The sequence below is a fragment of the Vanellus vanellus genome, assembly GCF_965231255.1.
Source record: "Vanellus vanellus genome assembly, chromosome: 3".
NCBI lineage: Eukaryota > Metazoa > Chordata > Aves > Charadriiformes > Charadriidae > Vanellus > Vanellus vanellus.
The window spans coordinates 26,607,490-26,623,693 of NC_138907.1; the positions used below are offsets into that span (position 1 = coordinate 26,607,490).

Below are 16,204 nucleotides of genomic sequence, written 5' to 3' on the forward strand. Positions count from 1 at the left end.
TGGTGGTCAGCCAATGCTTTATCTTCAGTATCTTACAGTGGTGGCTCTTAAACAGGCCCAGCAGGGCCAATATTGTACCTGCCCCAGGTGAGGTAGATTAGCATCATACACAGTAAGTGAAGGAGGTGAGAGAGGAGTAGCAAAGGCAAAACAGGGCACTGTTGAAGCACTGTTTGAGAGCTACTTCATCCTTAGGTGCTGGTGTGGTGGGGAAACTCAGGGAGAGGGGGAGAGCAGGGGATAGGGAGGAAGAATAAAAATGATGTAAACCTCCACATTTAGGCCATCTGCACCAAGAAAAACCCTGTTGATCTTGCTGCATAACAGCCATGTGGTAGGAGAGCATTCCACTGACTTGCCTGCTCAGCTTACAGCCCTTTGCTTTCCCACTCAAGGGCATCTTCTACAGGTAAGACAGAGACAAGTGAGCTTTCTTAACTCCTCACTGTCAAATAAACACCCTTTAACAAATGATATTACAGCAGTTATTTCTTGGATTTTACAGCAAATGCTTAGAAACAACAGTTTGATCAGGTACTGATGGATCCTACTGCATTTTTTGTTCTGTTTTTGCAAATTAGGTCAGAGAAGGTAAGATGGAAGGCAGCTTAGCCCTATCTTTGGGGTAAGTAGGAGGTGTGGTTAAATACAGGATGTGCTCCTTTCTGCAGTATTTAGTGTACTTTATTAAAATAAATTCCCAGAGTAGTTAGCTTCAGTGACTATGTCTCAGCTATCAAGATCTTTTGTTTAATAAGGAAGTGTTGTTCCTCAAGCAGGCCAGCTGATTCTAGCGAAGAAACCTTTCTTTTATGTACCTATTTATTGGAGTGATTCTAATAGGAAGTTAAGTGTTGCACAATTTGTTTGAAATGGCCTCTTATAGCTACCGTGTTGTTCTTCTAATACTTACTCATGATGCCCATATTTGTACTTTTTTTTAACAATTCATAACAATTACAAATGCCAGGGAACCTTAACCTTGCAGTGGTACAAAGAACAAAGTACTAACTTCCATATAATTTATTGCATTTAGAAAATATTTTCAGCTGTCCTGCAGTCTATCTCAAATTGAGATTTTATTCTTCCATGGGAAAAAGGTACTGAAAAACTAAACTGAGGTGAACCAAGGTAAACAGTGTTTGCCTGCCAGTCATCTCCCTCCAGAGCTGGCAAAGTGCACCCTTACAAGGCCCCACAGTGTTTAACATCTGACTTCAGGACTTCAAGAAACCCCATGAAAATTAAAGGATTTTTTTCCTCCCCAAATTTTGGGCAGCCACCTACCATGGCAGAGCCTACTTTAGTCAGCTGATTATGTAGTCTTTTTATATAAAATCTGACATGTAGAGAGTAGCAACTAATTGGTTTTGATCAGACAGCGCTGTTACAAGCGTACACTACTTCAGGCAGCATGTTATTCCCATTTCCTTTGTGAAACATAACTTCTTAGAGACAAAAACGAAGTAACAACAGAAGTATAATAAAAAAAAAAAAAACTCAAACAGCATAGTAGAAACTTCCCCCCCAGAAACTGCTTGAAAACCAGCCGAGCAACAGGTAAAACAAGCCCAGGACACCTGCCTCAGCTGTTCTCGCCACTGTGGAGCGGAACAAAGCCTTCCACCCTACCCATAAAAATGAAACCCCAGTGGCCTGTGCCTCCAACACTTTTACCACTCAGTGAAAAACCACAGGTTAGTCAGACATGCAGTTAAAAGGCTGTTTGTAAAAACCATTCTCATTCTCCTGGTCTTTATAAACACAAAGATGTGATATACAGCACTAAATACAAACATAAAGACTTTATTGAATGCTGCTCAATTCCCCAAAGATCTTTCATTACAAAAGTTTTCCACACAACTGCAATTTAAGAGATTGGAATGGTACTCTGATAAAAGATGTGAAAAATACTTGATCAAGTAAACAGACAAGACTTCTATTGTCAGCTTTCCACTTTTAAGAAACAGACTGCATTTTCTTTAAATAAAACAAGGAACTATTTATTGACATCCTTCCCTCCTTACTGAAAAAAAAAAAAAAAAAAAAAAGGTAATCCCAATTTTGGTCTCATTCTTCAGACCACGAGATGCTTAAAACTAATGCAGAAACACCCAAGATGGTCTCTTGGTGACCTGCACTACTCTGCAGGGCATCCTTGGGCTGATGAGGAGCATCATCGATGGGCTCTCTGGAGGAAGCTCCATCCTCAGCTGTAGCAGGAGGAAATCTGTAAGTAGCCCAGGACCAAGACGCAGCAGGAAAGGGGCAGAGGCACTCACTGAGTGGCAGGTCAGACACACAGACCACCCCAGCCTGTTCAAGCTGACTTTCGCCCCTTACTTTGCCTCATTCCAATGTGAATCTTAGATAAATCTAACTCTAAATCCAATCAGGAATTCAAGGACAGCATCACCTCCAAGTTCCTTTCAATGCTGTAAGGGGTACATACTGAATATCTCAGGTTACTGGTAATGTACCTTGGTTTTATTTGAGAAAATACAGCACAACTAGAAGCCTTTTCTATCATCTTAACCAAAGTATGCAGCGATGTGAAAAGCACATATAAAACAAGGAAAAAATGTACATAGCAAACTATACCACCTATGTGCAACACAATCAAAAATTCAAGTCATAATTCTCACCACTCCCATAATTATTTCACTCATTAAGGATGATAATTCAGTTCTATGAAACATTGGAAGTGACAGTATATCAATAATTAGACAAATTTACAATATGCTGTGGTAATGACATCACTTAACTGCTGTATTTAAATTCAAATCTTTACATTTGCCAGAGAAAAAATTGGCTGTTTCTATTATACTGATGAGGTTTCTTTTGCAAATCTTTATATATTTCAAAAGGGTACAAAAAAGTATGTCTGCTGAGTAGAGGTGGTCATTTCTTTTATTTGGCACTTGTATTGTGTGCATTTAGCACATTGTGAGTGCTGTTCTGCTTTTCTGCCATAGCCTTCTTAAGCTTTAACTCCTCTAGCTTTCTCCACAACTCTTCACGTTCCAATTCTTTCTTTTTCTCTCTGTGGAAAAGAGTGAAGTACCAGTTTCAGACATGTTTTAAGTGCAACATGGAGATGCAGTTACTTAATTACTGTGATTCACATCTAGCAACTCCTCTTGTAGGTTTTTCTCCAAAGCTATATTTAGAGGCAATTATGGTTTCCTCTGTTAAAAAGCGAGCGTACAAGTTGGTAACGGTTAGTGGTGAAACTAACTTCGCTCCAAACTCAGACAATTGCTGTGGTGTGGCTTTGCCCAGATGACTGCAATTCTACGGCTGTTCTTTATCACGTGCAAACAGATTAAGGGACTGAGCATCTTTGGGGGAGAAAAGCACAACTACTGAAAGGAGACTTAGCACGTGGGCTCAGCTGCCCCAGGATAACGTACACCCTGCCTCCCTTACTCCAACAGCACTGCTTAGTAGGTTAGCAGGATAAGAGAGGTTTTAGCTGAGCTGAAGTATTCTCCAGCTCCGCTTTCTTCAGACAGCGCCCCTGAAGCAGCAGAGCCAGCACCAGTAGCCACTTGCAGCAGCAAATGAGCCCAGTTTTACCCCACAGGAGAGCACATTCCTTGCCTGCATACTCCTTGCCCAGGCAGGACAGGGAGCTGGGGCCTTCCTGCTGCCTCCCCAGGCTTCAGCTCCTGCTACACCACTGACACACCTGCGAGGGTGCTTCTTACTCAACTGACACCCAGCAGCAAATATCCGATGAGCAGTTTTACTACAGAGCAATTCTGCTACAGAACCGCATAGCTGCAACAGTGAGTTTTGTTTCTTTTCAGCTGATGCATTTTAGATATGTATTAATCAACACGCATTTGGAAGAAAGTTCAGTACCTTTGCCTTTCTGCTTTATACGAGCTTGTGAGTTCATCAAAAAGTTTGCCATTCATTTCCATGAGGGTTTTCAGCACATTATATACCAGTGCCACAATAGTTCTAGAACAGAAGGAACACAACCATTACAATTACTCAACACAAAATTAATTCCAGTAAACAAATGTTCAATTTCTTTTTTGGACTCTGAGCTTCTTATTTAAGATACTACTGTAAGGTCAGTGAGTTTCTGAAACAAAATCCTTTACTATAATTTCCTCTAAATTAAACTGCGTATTTAAACATTTTTTGAAACGGCTCTTTAATCTTAAATCCCTGACTCTTGTAATTGCTTAGGATATAATTATTAGTACTGTGTCTGTACTATAAAGCCATTCAATTGTGTTAACTTTTAATTGAGTTTTAGCAACAATTTTGTAGTATTTGAATAATGAAATATGAGAGTCTAGAAAAATAAAAACTTTTGCCCAGTCTCGAAGCTATTACCTAGAAGAATGTGGCAGAGGAACCACAGGCACATGGTTTAATACAGCTACTAAAGTTCCACCAGCAGCGTTTCGGGGCAGCAGACAGCTTTGCTGCATACTGCCCATTAGAGAGCTGAACCGAGAACATCAGCTAATGGTTTCCAGTACCTTAGGACCTTTAAGAAACTGAACAGCTTGAGCAATACTGGCTGTGTCTTACACGGCTGTCCCTATTTCCACATTAGTTATTATTCTTCCTTTTGTGAAGGCATTCATACTTCAATAAATTATCTTAAATATTGTGTCTCTCCTTTAAGACCACTCTTAATTATACATAGAAAAGCAAAAAAAACAGCAATAAAATTAAACATTAAGAAGGTGCCTATCATTAAGTTTAGCTCTAATCAAAAAGGTAGGTAAACTATCTTCCCCATCCTTCCCCTCGCTAGCAGTTCACCTTCACATAGCAGTATTGACTGTAAGACTGCAGAGCAGGGGTGCCGTGCAGTTTTGGGACCTTGAAAAATGAATGAAAGGACAATCTAAGGAAGTAACCAAAGGACCAGGTTTGCCTTTTCAGTACACTCTGTCTGCTGCGGCACTAGGCATCAGAGGCCTCTATGCTCACTCAAAACACACAGTACACTTAGCCTGTCCAAACACTCCTCTTTTTTGAACACTGGCTTTCATGTGGTTTGAAGACAAAAACTTGGTTTTGGTTTTCCGAGAGGAACAGCTTGATTTTGAGCAAGTAGTGAAGTCCGTATCAGACAGCTGGATGGATATAAGCACATTTCTCTGCCCTCAAAAACAGGTTAACACCAAGACTTTCTTCCCCAAACTTCCTGCTCCTCAAGGTATACAGTTATCCTGTGTCTTTCACTTCCTTCATAAACAACAACTTCTGTCCACAGCTAGGGAACGAGGGACATCCTTCAAATTTGTTGTGCTCCCAAGTAACTACTAATGCTCTAAGAACTAGTTCTCCAAAATTTATATTCAGTCTCAGCTGATACATTTGCAACTAGACACACCATCTAGATAAATTCAGAATGATTTCAGAGCCTCTAAGGGCTTAAAACAGGGCATCTGATTTACTTCAAAGTTGCAGAAGGCTTCTGCCTCCCCTGGCTTTTGCCTGTACGAGCTTTACATTCTGCAAGTTGCCTTGCAACTCAATGCAGGGTGCTGGACACAAGCAATCTTTGCTTTTTAGTATTTCTATGTGATTACTGTGTCTTTCAAATGTGATATAAAAATACTAACATTTAACTTGTGGCATTAAATATAAAATAAAGTAGTTGCTCATTTCTCATTCCTACCATCCTTTATAGTGGTAGGTATTGCTCTTCTCTGATAGCATCTTTCCCCTTCTTATCTCACTGGGCAGCAATAACTACTTATGAAGACATTGACCAAATTTTGTTCATCTAAAGTAGTAAAGGACAGCAAACCATAAATATAGCAGAAGCATCCCATGGAAATTGTTTTGGTTTAAGCATTAATTTGCAGTTTTAACTACCACATAAGATCAAACGTGATTACAATATCAAGACCATCATCCAGTTTCCTCATACTTTTCAGTAAATTCCAGTTCTCCATCACAGCAATGCAGAACAGTATGATAGAGCTGAAAATTACAGCCATTTTAGCACCCATAATCTCATTGATTTCATCTGATTTAAGTAAAAGTGAAGTCACATTTACAATCCAAACATGAAACAAACAGTGGACAATTTATTTATGGTACTATAGATAAAGTTAAACATTACATACGGATTCCAGTGTTCTTTGGAGATCTTGTATAAACTGCCAAACATAATTGGTAGAATTTTATCAATGTTCTCCTCAATCAGGCTAAGAATATATTCATTATTCCAGAAGTACAAAGCTCTTTCTGCAACCTGAAACAAAGTTTAGGGGTCAACAACCACAAAATAAATTACTACAAGTTTTTTTTGGGGAGGGGGGTGGTGTATGCTCTTTTTTTTTTTACCTGAAAATGTGAACTTGACACAGATTTGGATATTTGCTTAAATAAAGGCTCTTCTATTTTTTTGAATTGTGTCGGTTCTATTACATCTAAGATTTCTTCAATTTCACCTAAAAACATTACCTGTTTGTATAAAAGAAATACATCCAAAAGTATGAGAATGTTTTATATTCCATTGTAAACAGAAACAAACAAAATACAGCTTATACATTAGTCATGAATCCTGCAAAGAACACTGTATGTAATTACAATGCATTAGACAGCCACAGGTTTTTTTGCAGCCTGAAATTCGTCAATCATCAGTTTCAGCTACCAGGTTACAGCTCTCATCTTGGATTTCTTCTTTTGTGTAATTGCTTGAAACACTTCACAGAGCTTCTTCTGCAGAATGTTTGTTTGTTTTTTTTCTTGTTTGTTTTTGGGTGGGTTTTGTTTGGGTTATTTTTTTTTTTCCACAGTTAAAAAAACCCACCAGAACACTTTATTTCTTCAAGAATGGCTGCAAAGGTTACCATTATCTGAGATCTCCAAAGTAGCTTCTGAAGTGATAAATAGTTAATTCCCGTTTTAAATTACTAGCAGCAGAACACTAGGTAGGTGGCACAGAAAAATTTAACACCAGTCACACAATCAGGACAACAGTGTTAAGGGGCTCCACTTTTAAAGAGCTATCGGCAGGTGGGATGTGGTGGCATCAAACTTTTTTTTTTATACTAATTTTCACTACATAGAAACCAGAAAAAAAAAATGGATTTCCCAAAGACATTTAAAGTTATTTTTATACTACAGAAAAAGAATGTATGTATGCTTTACTAGACACTTACTCGGTACCTCAATTGCTAAGTCTGTATCGTGTTGCAGATGACGACCTCCAGCCTAAAATACTTCTCACCTCAGAAAATTGTTTCTTTATACAATGTATTACTTCGAATGCAACTTTTAACATAGTTTTAAGATAGTAACACCATAGTAAGCACAAACATATAAAGCGATTGCATTGAGTTGCATGACAGATGAGCAACTCAAGAAGCTTCAAGAACTGCAACTTTTCCGCAAGATCTCTTGAAAAGCCCAGCTGGGGTGAGGTGCATGAACCTGCCACTCCACATTGTACATCACAGCAGACACAAGAAGCAAGAGACAAAACCAACCTCTTTCTGACTGCAAGTTTTTGGCCAAAATTTGAGCAGTCCTCTGATTACCTATAATAAAAATACAAAAAGTTAAAGCAGAACAAGTTTATGTTACATATTTGATAAGATTAAAAAAAAAAAAGAGTACTAGTTTGTTGTTCCTTATCCAGAGGTTCAGTGAAAACTGAATACAGCTAAATGTAGTTCCACTGAAAATAAATGCTGCCTTGTCTCATTTAAATATTCATCTTGTTTTGGTTATCAAAATAATTTAGACCCTGATCGCTTCATGAGTCTTTGATTATCTGTTCACACTCTGCTCCCATGCTAGTATATGCATTAATTGATAGGATGCTGATAACTTCATTTTGTGATGCTTTGATGTTAACTCCCCTGTAGCTAGATTTCCCAGAATATTTTTCTCTAACTGATCCATACTTTGGGGAGCACCTGTCTTGGTGACAAGGTTTGATGCCCAAGAGCACTGACTGCTGACTGCACAAACAGGGCTAGAGAAAGGAGTCATGGCCTCTGCCACTTCCTTTTTTCTTCTAGAATTTGAAGTGTTAAAGACTGGAAACTTAAACAAACAAAAAAAAAAAAAAAAAAAAAAGAGAGAGATGAACTTATAGAGAAAATATATTCCAGTATCTACATTGGAAACTATCTGATACAAGACTGGAAAAAACCCTTTGGGAAACTTAATTAGAAAGTACAGCCCCCAAGAGGAAGGGGGGACACGCACAACAAGCAGAGCCTGGAGGCCTGTTTCCTAGAAACAAACATTGACATGGCATCTAAATTACAAAATTCATGCTGGCTAAAAAAGAAAAAAACAACACAAAACCCAAAACAAAAAAAAAAAAAAACCCAAAACACACATCACAAAACCCCAAAAACTGTAACTGTATGTTTTGGAAGCAGAAACATTCTCCAAGCCTTATAAGCTTTAATTCTGAGAAAAGGACCTCTTTTTTATGGTACAACAGCACCTAATCGATCATATCCAACTGTAAAATTTACTCAACTATTTGAATACAGAGTTTATTTTTGCCATGTTGATTTTTTCTTCCAGCTTCCCAGCTGGCTGGTTTATTCACAACTATCTGTACTATCAAAAGTGACTTTCCAGAGAAAAAGTTATTATGATTTCAAGTGCCCACAAGTCTTTATCCAAGGATACACACATATCCTGCTACTATAAAAGTGAATGTCACTTCGAATGACACTGAGCAAATGCAGAAACCTCAGGCAGCTGGTAAAGTCCTATGCTCAAATCCACAAGAAGAAAGCAAATTACATGGGAAGAGCAGATCCCTTACAGATCCTCAACCGGTTCTACCCAGCTGGCTGAAAGCTAGGGATAGCTGATATACTAACACCGTCATCTGACACCTGACGAAGAAGCAGGAGGCCTGGGTTAGCCCACACAGGTGACAATTTTGCAGCCTGGCACCCAGAGGCAGAACTCCCTCCCTGAACTGGCCTCCTTCCTGTCTCCAAGGAGGGAGCAGAGGAGCTGGGGCAGATGGCACAGTGACAGGGGAAAGAAATTTTGAGCTCCCCCATTTCCCTGCAATTACCTCATCTGTCAGTCCTTCACTCACCTGCTTCTCCTCCACCCCTCAGGGAGTCAGACTTGCACGAATTGATTACATTTGTTTCTCTAGATTCCCAATTTAAAGGAGAATACACTTTAAATCTAGGGCCATTTTCTATTAATTACCTTGTAACTGAGTGACTTAGTTATATACTATTGAGATTTTGTATCTTTAAAGAACAAACCGGAACATTTACAGGTATAACAGCTCATTCTGCCAGCACCTTCCCTTCCCACAGAACAATGCAAGTAAGCCAAAAAACTTCAGGCCAGCCCATTTGCCAAAGAAAGGCTGTGAGAACCTACCATACACCCCTAATTGGAGCATGACTCTACTGGCCTCAAAAGCATAAAATTGAGTTATCTGGAAGAGTCCAGTTTCCCACATTTGTTACTGCAAGCACATTGAATATATTTCACTACACAGATTCATATTCTCAACTTGATAAAGAAATAACACCTTCCGAGTATAACTGTGCAGACCTCAGTAAGATACCTATTCCTTGCTCCTCCAAGAGTATCAGTTTCCAGCTTGACTATGCTTTCCTATTAAAAAGCTGATATGTGCACATTTACGTTCAAAGATTTTATTCATAGAATATTCAACACAAATGCTGATCTGAAATCTTGCTGCTCTTACTCTTAAGATTAATAGTTCTCCCTGAGCTACAAAAATTCCCATAAAGTTGACTTACAACAGCAGGCACCTGCTAGAATATACGTCTTGCGTACAAGGACTGCATGTTTAGCCCGATTTCTTCAATGTAAAGGCCATTGCCCTTAGCAGGGTTAGGTAACAAACTCTTCTTGTCAGCTCTGCAAACATCAGGACTGACCTAAGGCAGACTACCATAGTTACAAGAGCTTGGATTTAACGTCCTCTAAATTGACCCTGAGTGACAATTCCTGCCAGAAAAATAACAGTAAGGTACTCGTGAAGACAGCCTTCTGATGGAGTTCTTAAAATATTACTTGACCTAAAGCCAAAAAAAAATTCCAAATGTTATCTCATCAGTTGCCCCAAATCTTAACATTTACTTTTCAAGCTTTTCAGAAAGTTTCTTAAAGCTTCACTTCTTACCATCTTACTAACTTTTACTCCTTTATAAAGCCAATTTTACTACATGCTCAAGAGTAATGACCAAAGCAAGCACAGGCAGCGACTCTGCAGTGAGTTCTCATATCTTCTCCATGCTGAATTCATCTTTATTGATTAAGAGACAAGGAGAATTGTATACGCTATAGTCCAGATGAATTCTCTAGAACTGCACTGTGGCACTCCTGCTTTGAAAGCCCTGCCTTTTTCACTTCAAAGTTTGGGTTTGGATCCTGCATCACAGTTCTGTGAATTCATATCGGGAAGTTCTGACTTTGTCACATTGTCACTTCATTCAATCTTGCAGGTTTTTATGTAATACTACACATTTTCTGCACACATTTCAAAATGCCTGGGCTGTTTTATTGCTTAGCTTAAGGAACAAGGCTTATGCAATTTCTTTCTCCTTGCCCTCTCCAAAATAAGGCTTATTGACCAGCATAGCTGGCAGCACCGCAGCGCAGGGGGAAAGAAGGTGCTTCAAGCAGACAAGGCAAACGTGACAGTCAGGTCGACCACCTTCCACCATCTACAGAATAACTTGTCTTCTGATGAGGAACACCAATACTTAAAGTGGCTGTGCAGAAAACAAGCTTCCACTGAAAGACTGGTGAAGATCTATGTTGTTTCCACAAAGCTGTTTATCTTTTTTCTTTATAGAAAAAAATTAGATTTTGCCCAAGCTCTTCATTTTTCTGTCACAAAAAGGGATAAAGTATTTAAATATCAACATAACCTTAACAGAAAGATTTCTGATTGTTCAACTAAAACCAGTTTCTGTTCTAGCTGGTCTGACATCTGTCTGTGTCCCTGTGAGCTGCTGCACCGCCCTGAGCCTACATTCTTCTTTATGGGCATTGCCAAAGCCCTTGCATGAAGCACTGCAAACCCCTTTTTAGCTGAGCTGTCAATACGTATCATGGGAGATCCAGTCTCACAAGAGCCACTGATGCCTGAAGCACCTGTATTATAACGGCCAAGAGGCACCCCAGTAACTGAAGAAACAGAACAGAAACATCACATTTGGAATTTCAGAGTTCTTTCTGTCTAAATAAAGTGGTGTTGTTCTTTCTAACTTTTATTTTGGGATTGTTTATTCCCTGAAATATTTCAACTTTATGCAGTGGCTCGGCACAAGCCAGCAGCACCAAAATCACTGAAATTTTAGTTCTTATCAGGAGGGAATACAGTTGTCACAGGTTTTCTCACATGAGGCAGTTTGCATGATATCAGTGGTTCAAACTTTTACTTAAATTTGTGCTCTATCTTGGTCAAAGGTTAGAGATAACTGCACTTTCAAACCCTGAATTTTCTTAACAACTGTCTTAGGATTAATTCCCTGCCTCCCCCCAAATGAAGGCTATGAATCATTAATCAAAATAGCACAGATAGCACTGCTATACAATTCTAACAAGTTTCACTAAAATATTTCATTGAAATTAAAAATAGAAAAACATTCAACTGAAAAACACTTACAGGCTCTGTTAAAGTTGTATCTTTTTCCAGGAACTGTACAACACAATAGGCAAGCTAGAACGTAAGTCATATGATTATTTAGGTTAAACAGACAGTGTTTAGACATTGCAGCATAACTAAATATTACAACTTATAATGGAAGCACTTCAGATCGGGGGGGGGGGTGTGGGGGGGGTGTGGGGGTGTGTGACAACACACAGACAGATGAACGATGACCCAACCCAAAACACCCCTACACAGCCATTTTAAATTCTTCCAAACTAAACAAAACAGCAATTAAAGCAGCAAGATATACAGGCCTGCTCTATCTTACAAAAACTTCCTGCATACCACAAATCTTTTTTTTTCATGCTAGGATAAAATTACTGTTAAGCTTGACAGATATCTCCCTAACTCAGATCCACTATCCAGACAGATTTTTCTTAACATCAATTCCTTTATTAACAGTACAAAGCTATCATTTTCAAACATCTAAATTGGGGTAAAAAAGGTGATACTTTCAGTCAAAAAAAGAAATTCTAAAACAGGACTGACTGAGCACACATTGCTCATGTACTAGACATCTACAGCATGCAATGTTCAGTGATAAGATTCCAGGTGAAAGAATTTCAACGTATTACATGGCCACAAGAGACCAGGCAGCAGCTTCTGTCCAGCTGAGTGTCCTGTCCCCAGCAGTGTGTGAAGTGGGGGCAGCATAAGGTGATGAAGTCACCGGCATGCTCCCCCAGCCTCTAGTGATTTCTGTCCAGGGGTCTTCTCAGGCCAGAGTGGGATATTATGTGTTAGACAATTACTTCTTGTTTAGTTACTTAGCACATATAAGTAACTAAACTACCATACCTCTGCCCAGTACAGAAACCACACAATAACCCTATGACTACAGTAACTGCAATCCTAGATTCCATTAAGACTGATTTTAAGAAGTCACCGTATTTTTCATCTCACAATATAAAGAAAAGACAAAAATACCTACATGTAAAGCACGTACAGTTCAATACTTAGGATGCTTGAATTCAAGCATTACCTTTCCTTTTTTTTTTTTTAATCTGTTATCCCAAAGCAGATAATTACAATGCTGTAATTACAACATGTCTAATTTATTTCTTTCACCCTTAGGCTATGGATGCATATGTGTAGATTCAAAAAATAATGAATGTCACACATTAATCTCATAAAATCCCATTATATGTATTGTACAGTAATTCTTTATTGTTCAAAAGACACAAAGACTCAAACTTAATTCAGCTTTAAGCTTTAACTTTTAAGGGTAGGCTAAACTTGTACTGTAGCAACAAAGCAACCAGGCCACTCCTGATGGCAAAGCAGATTTAATGCTGGTTTACACCTTCAGGATAATACAAAACCAGAAACACAGTGCTGAAACTGCACATGGCACTAGTGGTTTACGAAGGGATACTCAAGTAGCCTGGTCAAACCACCAAATGGTACTTTCAGGTACAGAGTACACCTGAATTAGTAGGACCCTTTCCCATATCGATGAAGAGAATTAAACACATAATAGAAAAAAGGATAGCTTGCTGTTCTGATCTACCAGTGAGAGTAACTTCGGCAAGAGACTGGTCCCTTTCATATCACTGACTCATTCCATGGAGCAGCCTATTGCATAGCAATAAACCACAAAGACAAGAGATTTCATGAAATTAAAACTTTATATGAGAATTAGGAATTAACTGAGCTCTTGCTTGATCCTGTTTGTAGGCTATATAGTCATAGTGATTTCACTTTAATTAGAAACTCACTTCCTTGTGTCTTTAGTCTGTAAGGAGCTGTATTAGTGAGCTGACTAAGTTAACAAAGCAAGTTTTTAATTAGCAACAGCAGAATTACTTGCACTTGAGTATTGAATACATTTGATGCAAACTTGCCATATGTCTGGAAAGGATATGCATTATTCCTCAAATAACATGCTGAACATCTGTGCAAAGTATAAGAATGGAAGTCAAATGAAGAACTAAAGCATTCTGACAGCGTGTCACAGATCTACATAATTTCTAGCTGATCCAGAGAGCTACTATATGTTTCTGCCATTTATATCCAACATTCTCCTCCCCTCCCCATGACTGGAATGGTTTTAGAAATAAAAAAGCATTTCTGAAATAAGTACCTGGCCATACTCAAGGTTCCTTTATAGACAGCATTTAGGTTACATAAAGGAAGTGATAACAGAAAAAGGTCCTGGGATTAAATGAAGCTTAAAGCGTGACAAGACTAGCAAGCAAAAAAGCTTCCGACTTCAATTGACATGATTCTGACTCGCCATTATAGCCTTTCACTCTTAATATATGCTAAATATTATCTGAAAAATTAACATTGAGACATAAGATCTTACAGATCTTTTTGAATTTGCAAATATTTTGGAATACTGATATTGTAAAACATAACGCTTTAAAATTTCATTAGTTTCAAATACAAATACAAAAAACCCCACCACTCAAAAATAGGCAAAAGCTTACCTGTGCATGAAACAAAGCTAATCCCTTTGCAGTATGCATGGGAATCAGAACTTTCATAAGGAACTGTTTGTGTTCTGCTTTCAGTGGCAGTGCAAAACCATTGATAATACTGAAAACATGAATAAGCAGGATTTATTTTTATTAAAAAATATTTTTTTCCTAGCAAGTCAAGAATTTCTGTAAATTCAAGAAATACTCCATTCCTGATTCCATTTCTAAACCTGATTATTTAAGCCATAAAATAGCTCTACATATGCACAACCGTTAAGTGTTGGTATCATGCAAGTTTAGACTCTCGGCAGGAATACCAGAGAACTGTAGTAGAAGTCAAATAATACTCATTAGACAAACTAAATTATTTTTACTGAGACCTCCATTAAGTAAAAACCATCTGCAGCAAGTCTTGCTGTCTAATTGTAAAGCTTAGACAGATGCATCAGGAAGCTGATCCATTTCACCCACAATCACTAGCAACTTGCAGAGGAAAAAAAAAAAATAGATGGCATAAAATTCTGTAATAACAGTGCGGTTTGAACAGTTGTTGTGAGATTGTTGAACAAACTTACCTGCCAAAAACAAAGTTAAGGAGTTGTCTCATTGATTCAATAGCCTTATTTCTAAGAGTTGATGAGTTGTAGAACAAACAAAAGCCCTTCAGGAAGATGTTGGGTGTTCCCCCCCCCCTTAAAGAAATCTGAGAAAATAATGGCATCGCTTCCAATTGGTTTTCATGAAAATTTGTTCCACATTAGTTTCACAATGTTTGGATTTTCAGTTAGACCAGTAATATTTATAAAGTTTTCTACTGTGAAATATATGTGACAGTTTTGGAAAAAGCAGTAAAATACTACCAGAAACAACTTCAAAAATTAAAAATTAAATTAGTGAAATAATGTCAAAAAAGGTAACTAAAAAACCTTAGCACTTACAAGGCTTTCCTGAATAGAATTTAAAGAAAACCAGTCTGCTGAAGATTAAAGCACTTCATTCAGCATGAGGGCAAAAGTTAACATTCATTTTCTGAATCAAAGAACAAGTCATCTATCAGACATAAGATAAGCAAGAGTAGATATTCCTAACAAACAAGGACCCTTGAGAAATATTTTGCCAGTCATCTTTAAACCTTGCACTGAAGAATAATTTATACTCTATATCCTAATTTGATATTCACATGGTAACCCAGACAGTATTAGATTATATCAGTGACTGCATTTCATCGCTCATTGCTATTCCCCGCCTCCATCCCCAAAGCAAGAAAGCTGAAGTAAGCACCCACAATACCATTTTATATTTTTTCTGTGTCAGATCAAACTTACCTTCCTAATATCTCAAGAAGTTCAGCAACACCATTGAAGTGCTCCGTTTCATATATAAACCTGTTACAAAATAGACAACCATCAAAAAATCAAAAGAAAGGATCAGAGATTCCAAAGAAATGACCTTTAATAAGCTTCAAATACTTGAAAGCCAGATCACAGACCAAAACCAGGTCTTTTATTTGAAGAAAAATTACTGCAGACCCAAACCACAAAGGCAAGATATAATATTCAACCTAGTCACACACCCACACATATATATACACAGCATACCTGAGGAAAATGTTGTTAATTTGTTTCCTGATGAATGCTCTTAAACCGAGGAATTTTCCATAAATTCGATGAAGAACTGTCTTTAGGAAATCACGTTCTCGTGGGTCTTCACTATCAAAGAGCTCCAACAACTTTAAAAATTAAATTGAAATGTATTACTTTTGAAAGACTTAAATTTTGTCATGTTACTGATTCGAGTTTTATCTTTAATTTATGAGTTTACATTAGAAAAATTAGAATCAGTTTAACCAAAAAGTTTTGTATGTCAATATTATATTTTCAAAATTAGATTTTTAATAAAGCTGATTTTTTTTTTTTTTTTTTTAAATAAACCCAGTAGCTTCATTCCCTTCACAAGTCTGGATACAGCAGACATCAAAGCCATTCCAACAACTGTTACACTATCAAAATAACAACAAAATTGTAAGAATGAGACTATCAAACCTTAGGTAAGTGGTTTACGCTTGGTCCTTAAGAAATCAGAATGAATCAAATCTGTGTCAGTT

At 37.9% G+C, this 16,204-nt stretch overlaps 1 protein-coding gene across 2 annotated transcripts in view; it reads right to left on the reverse strand.

Annotated features, from left to right (window-relative positions):
* Window positions 1-1,790: 1,790 nt before the first annotated feature.
* PPP2R5A (protein phosphatase 2 regulatory subunit B'alpha) overlaps window positions 1,791-16,204 on the reverse strand; it is a 44,471-nt gene continuing 30,057 nt past the window's right edge. The window contains exons 5-13 of one of the 2 annotated variants that reach the window (XM_082480371.1): window positions 15,699-15,829; window positions 15,426-15,485; window positions 14,110-14,218; window positions 11,633-11,686; window positions 7,479-7,529; window positions 6,331-6,450; window positions 6,111-6,238; window positions 3,868-3,969; window positions 1,791-3,043 (exon numbers count right to left, since the gene is read on the reverse strand). In XM_082480371.1, the coding sequence (XP_082336497.1) occupies window positions 2,911-3,043; window positions 3,868-3,969; window positions 6,111-6,238; window positions 6,331-6,450; window positions 7,479-7,529; window positions 11,633-11,686; window positions 14,110-14,218; window positions 15,426-15,485; window positions 15,699-15,829 (888 nt within the window). In that variant the 3' untranslated portion in view covers window positions 1,791-2,910. The remainder of the gene's footprint in view (window positions 3,044-3,867; window positions 3,970-6,110; window positions 6,239-6,330; window positions 6,451-7,478; window positions 7,530-11,632; window positions 11,687-14,109; window positions 14,219-15,425; window positions 15,486-15,698; window positions 15,830-16,204) is intronic. The other variant, XM_082480372.1, reaches the window with a different exon arrangement.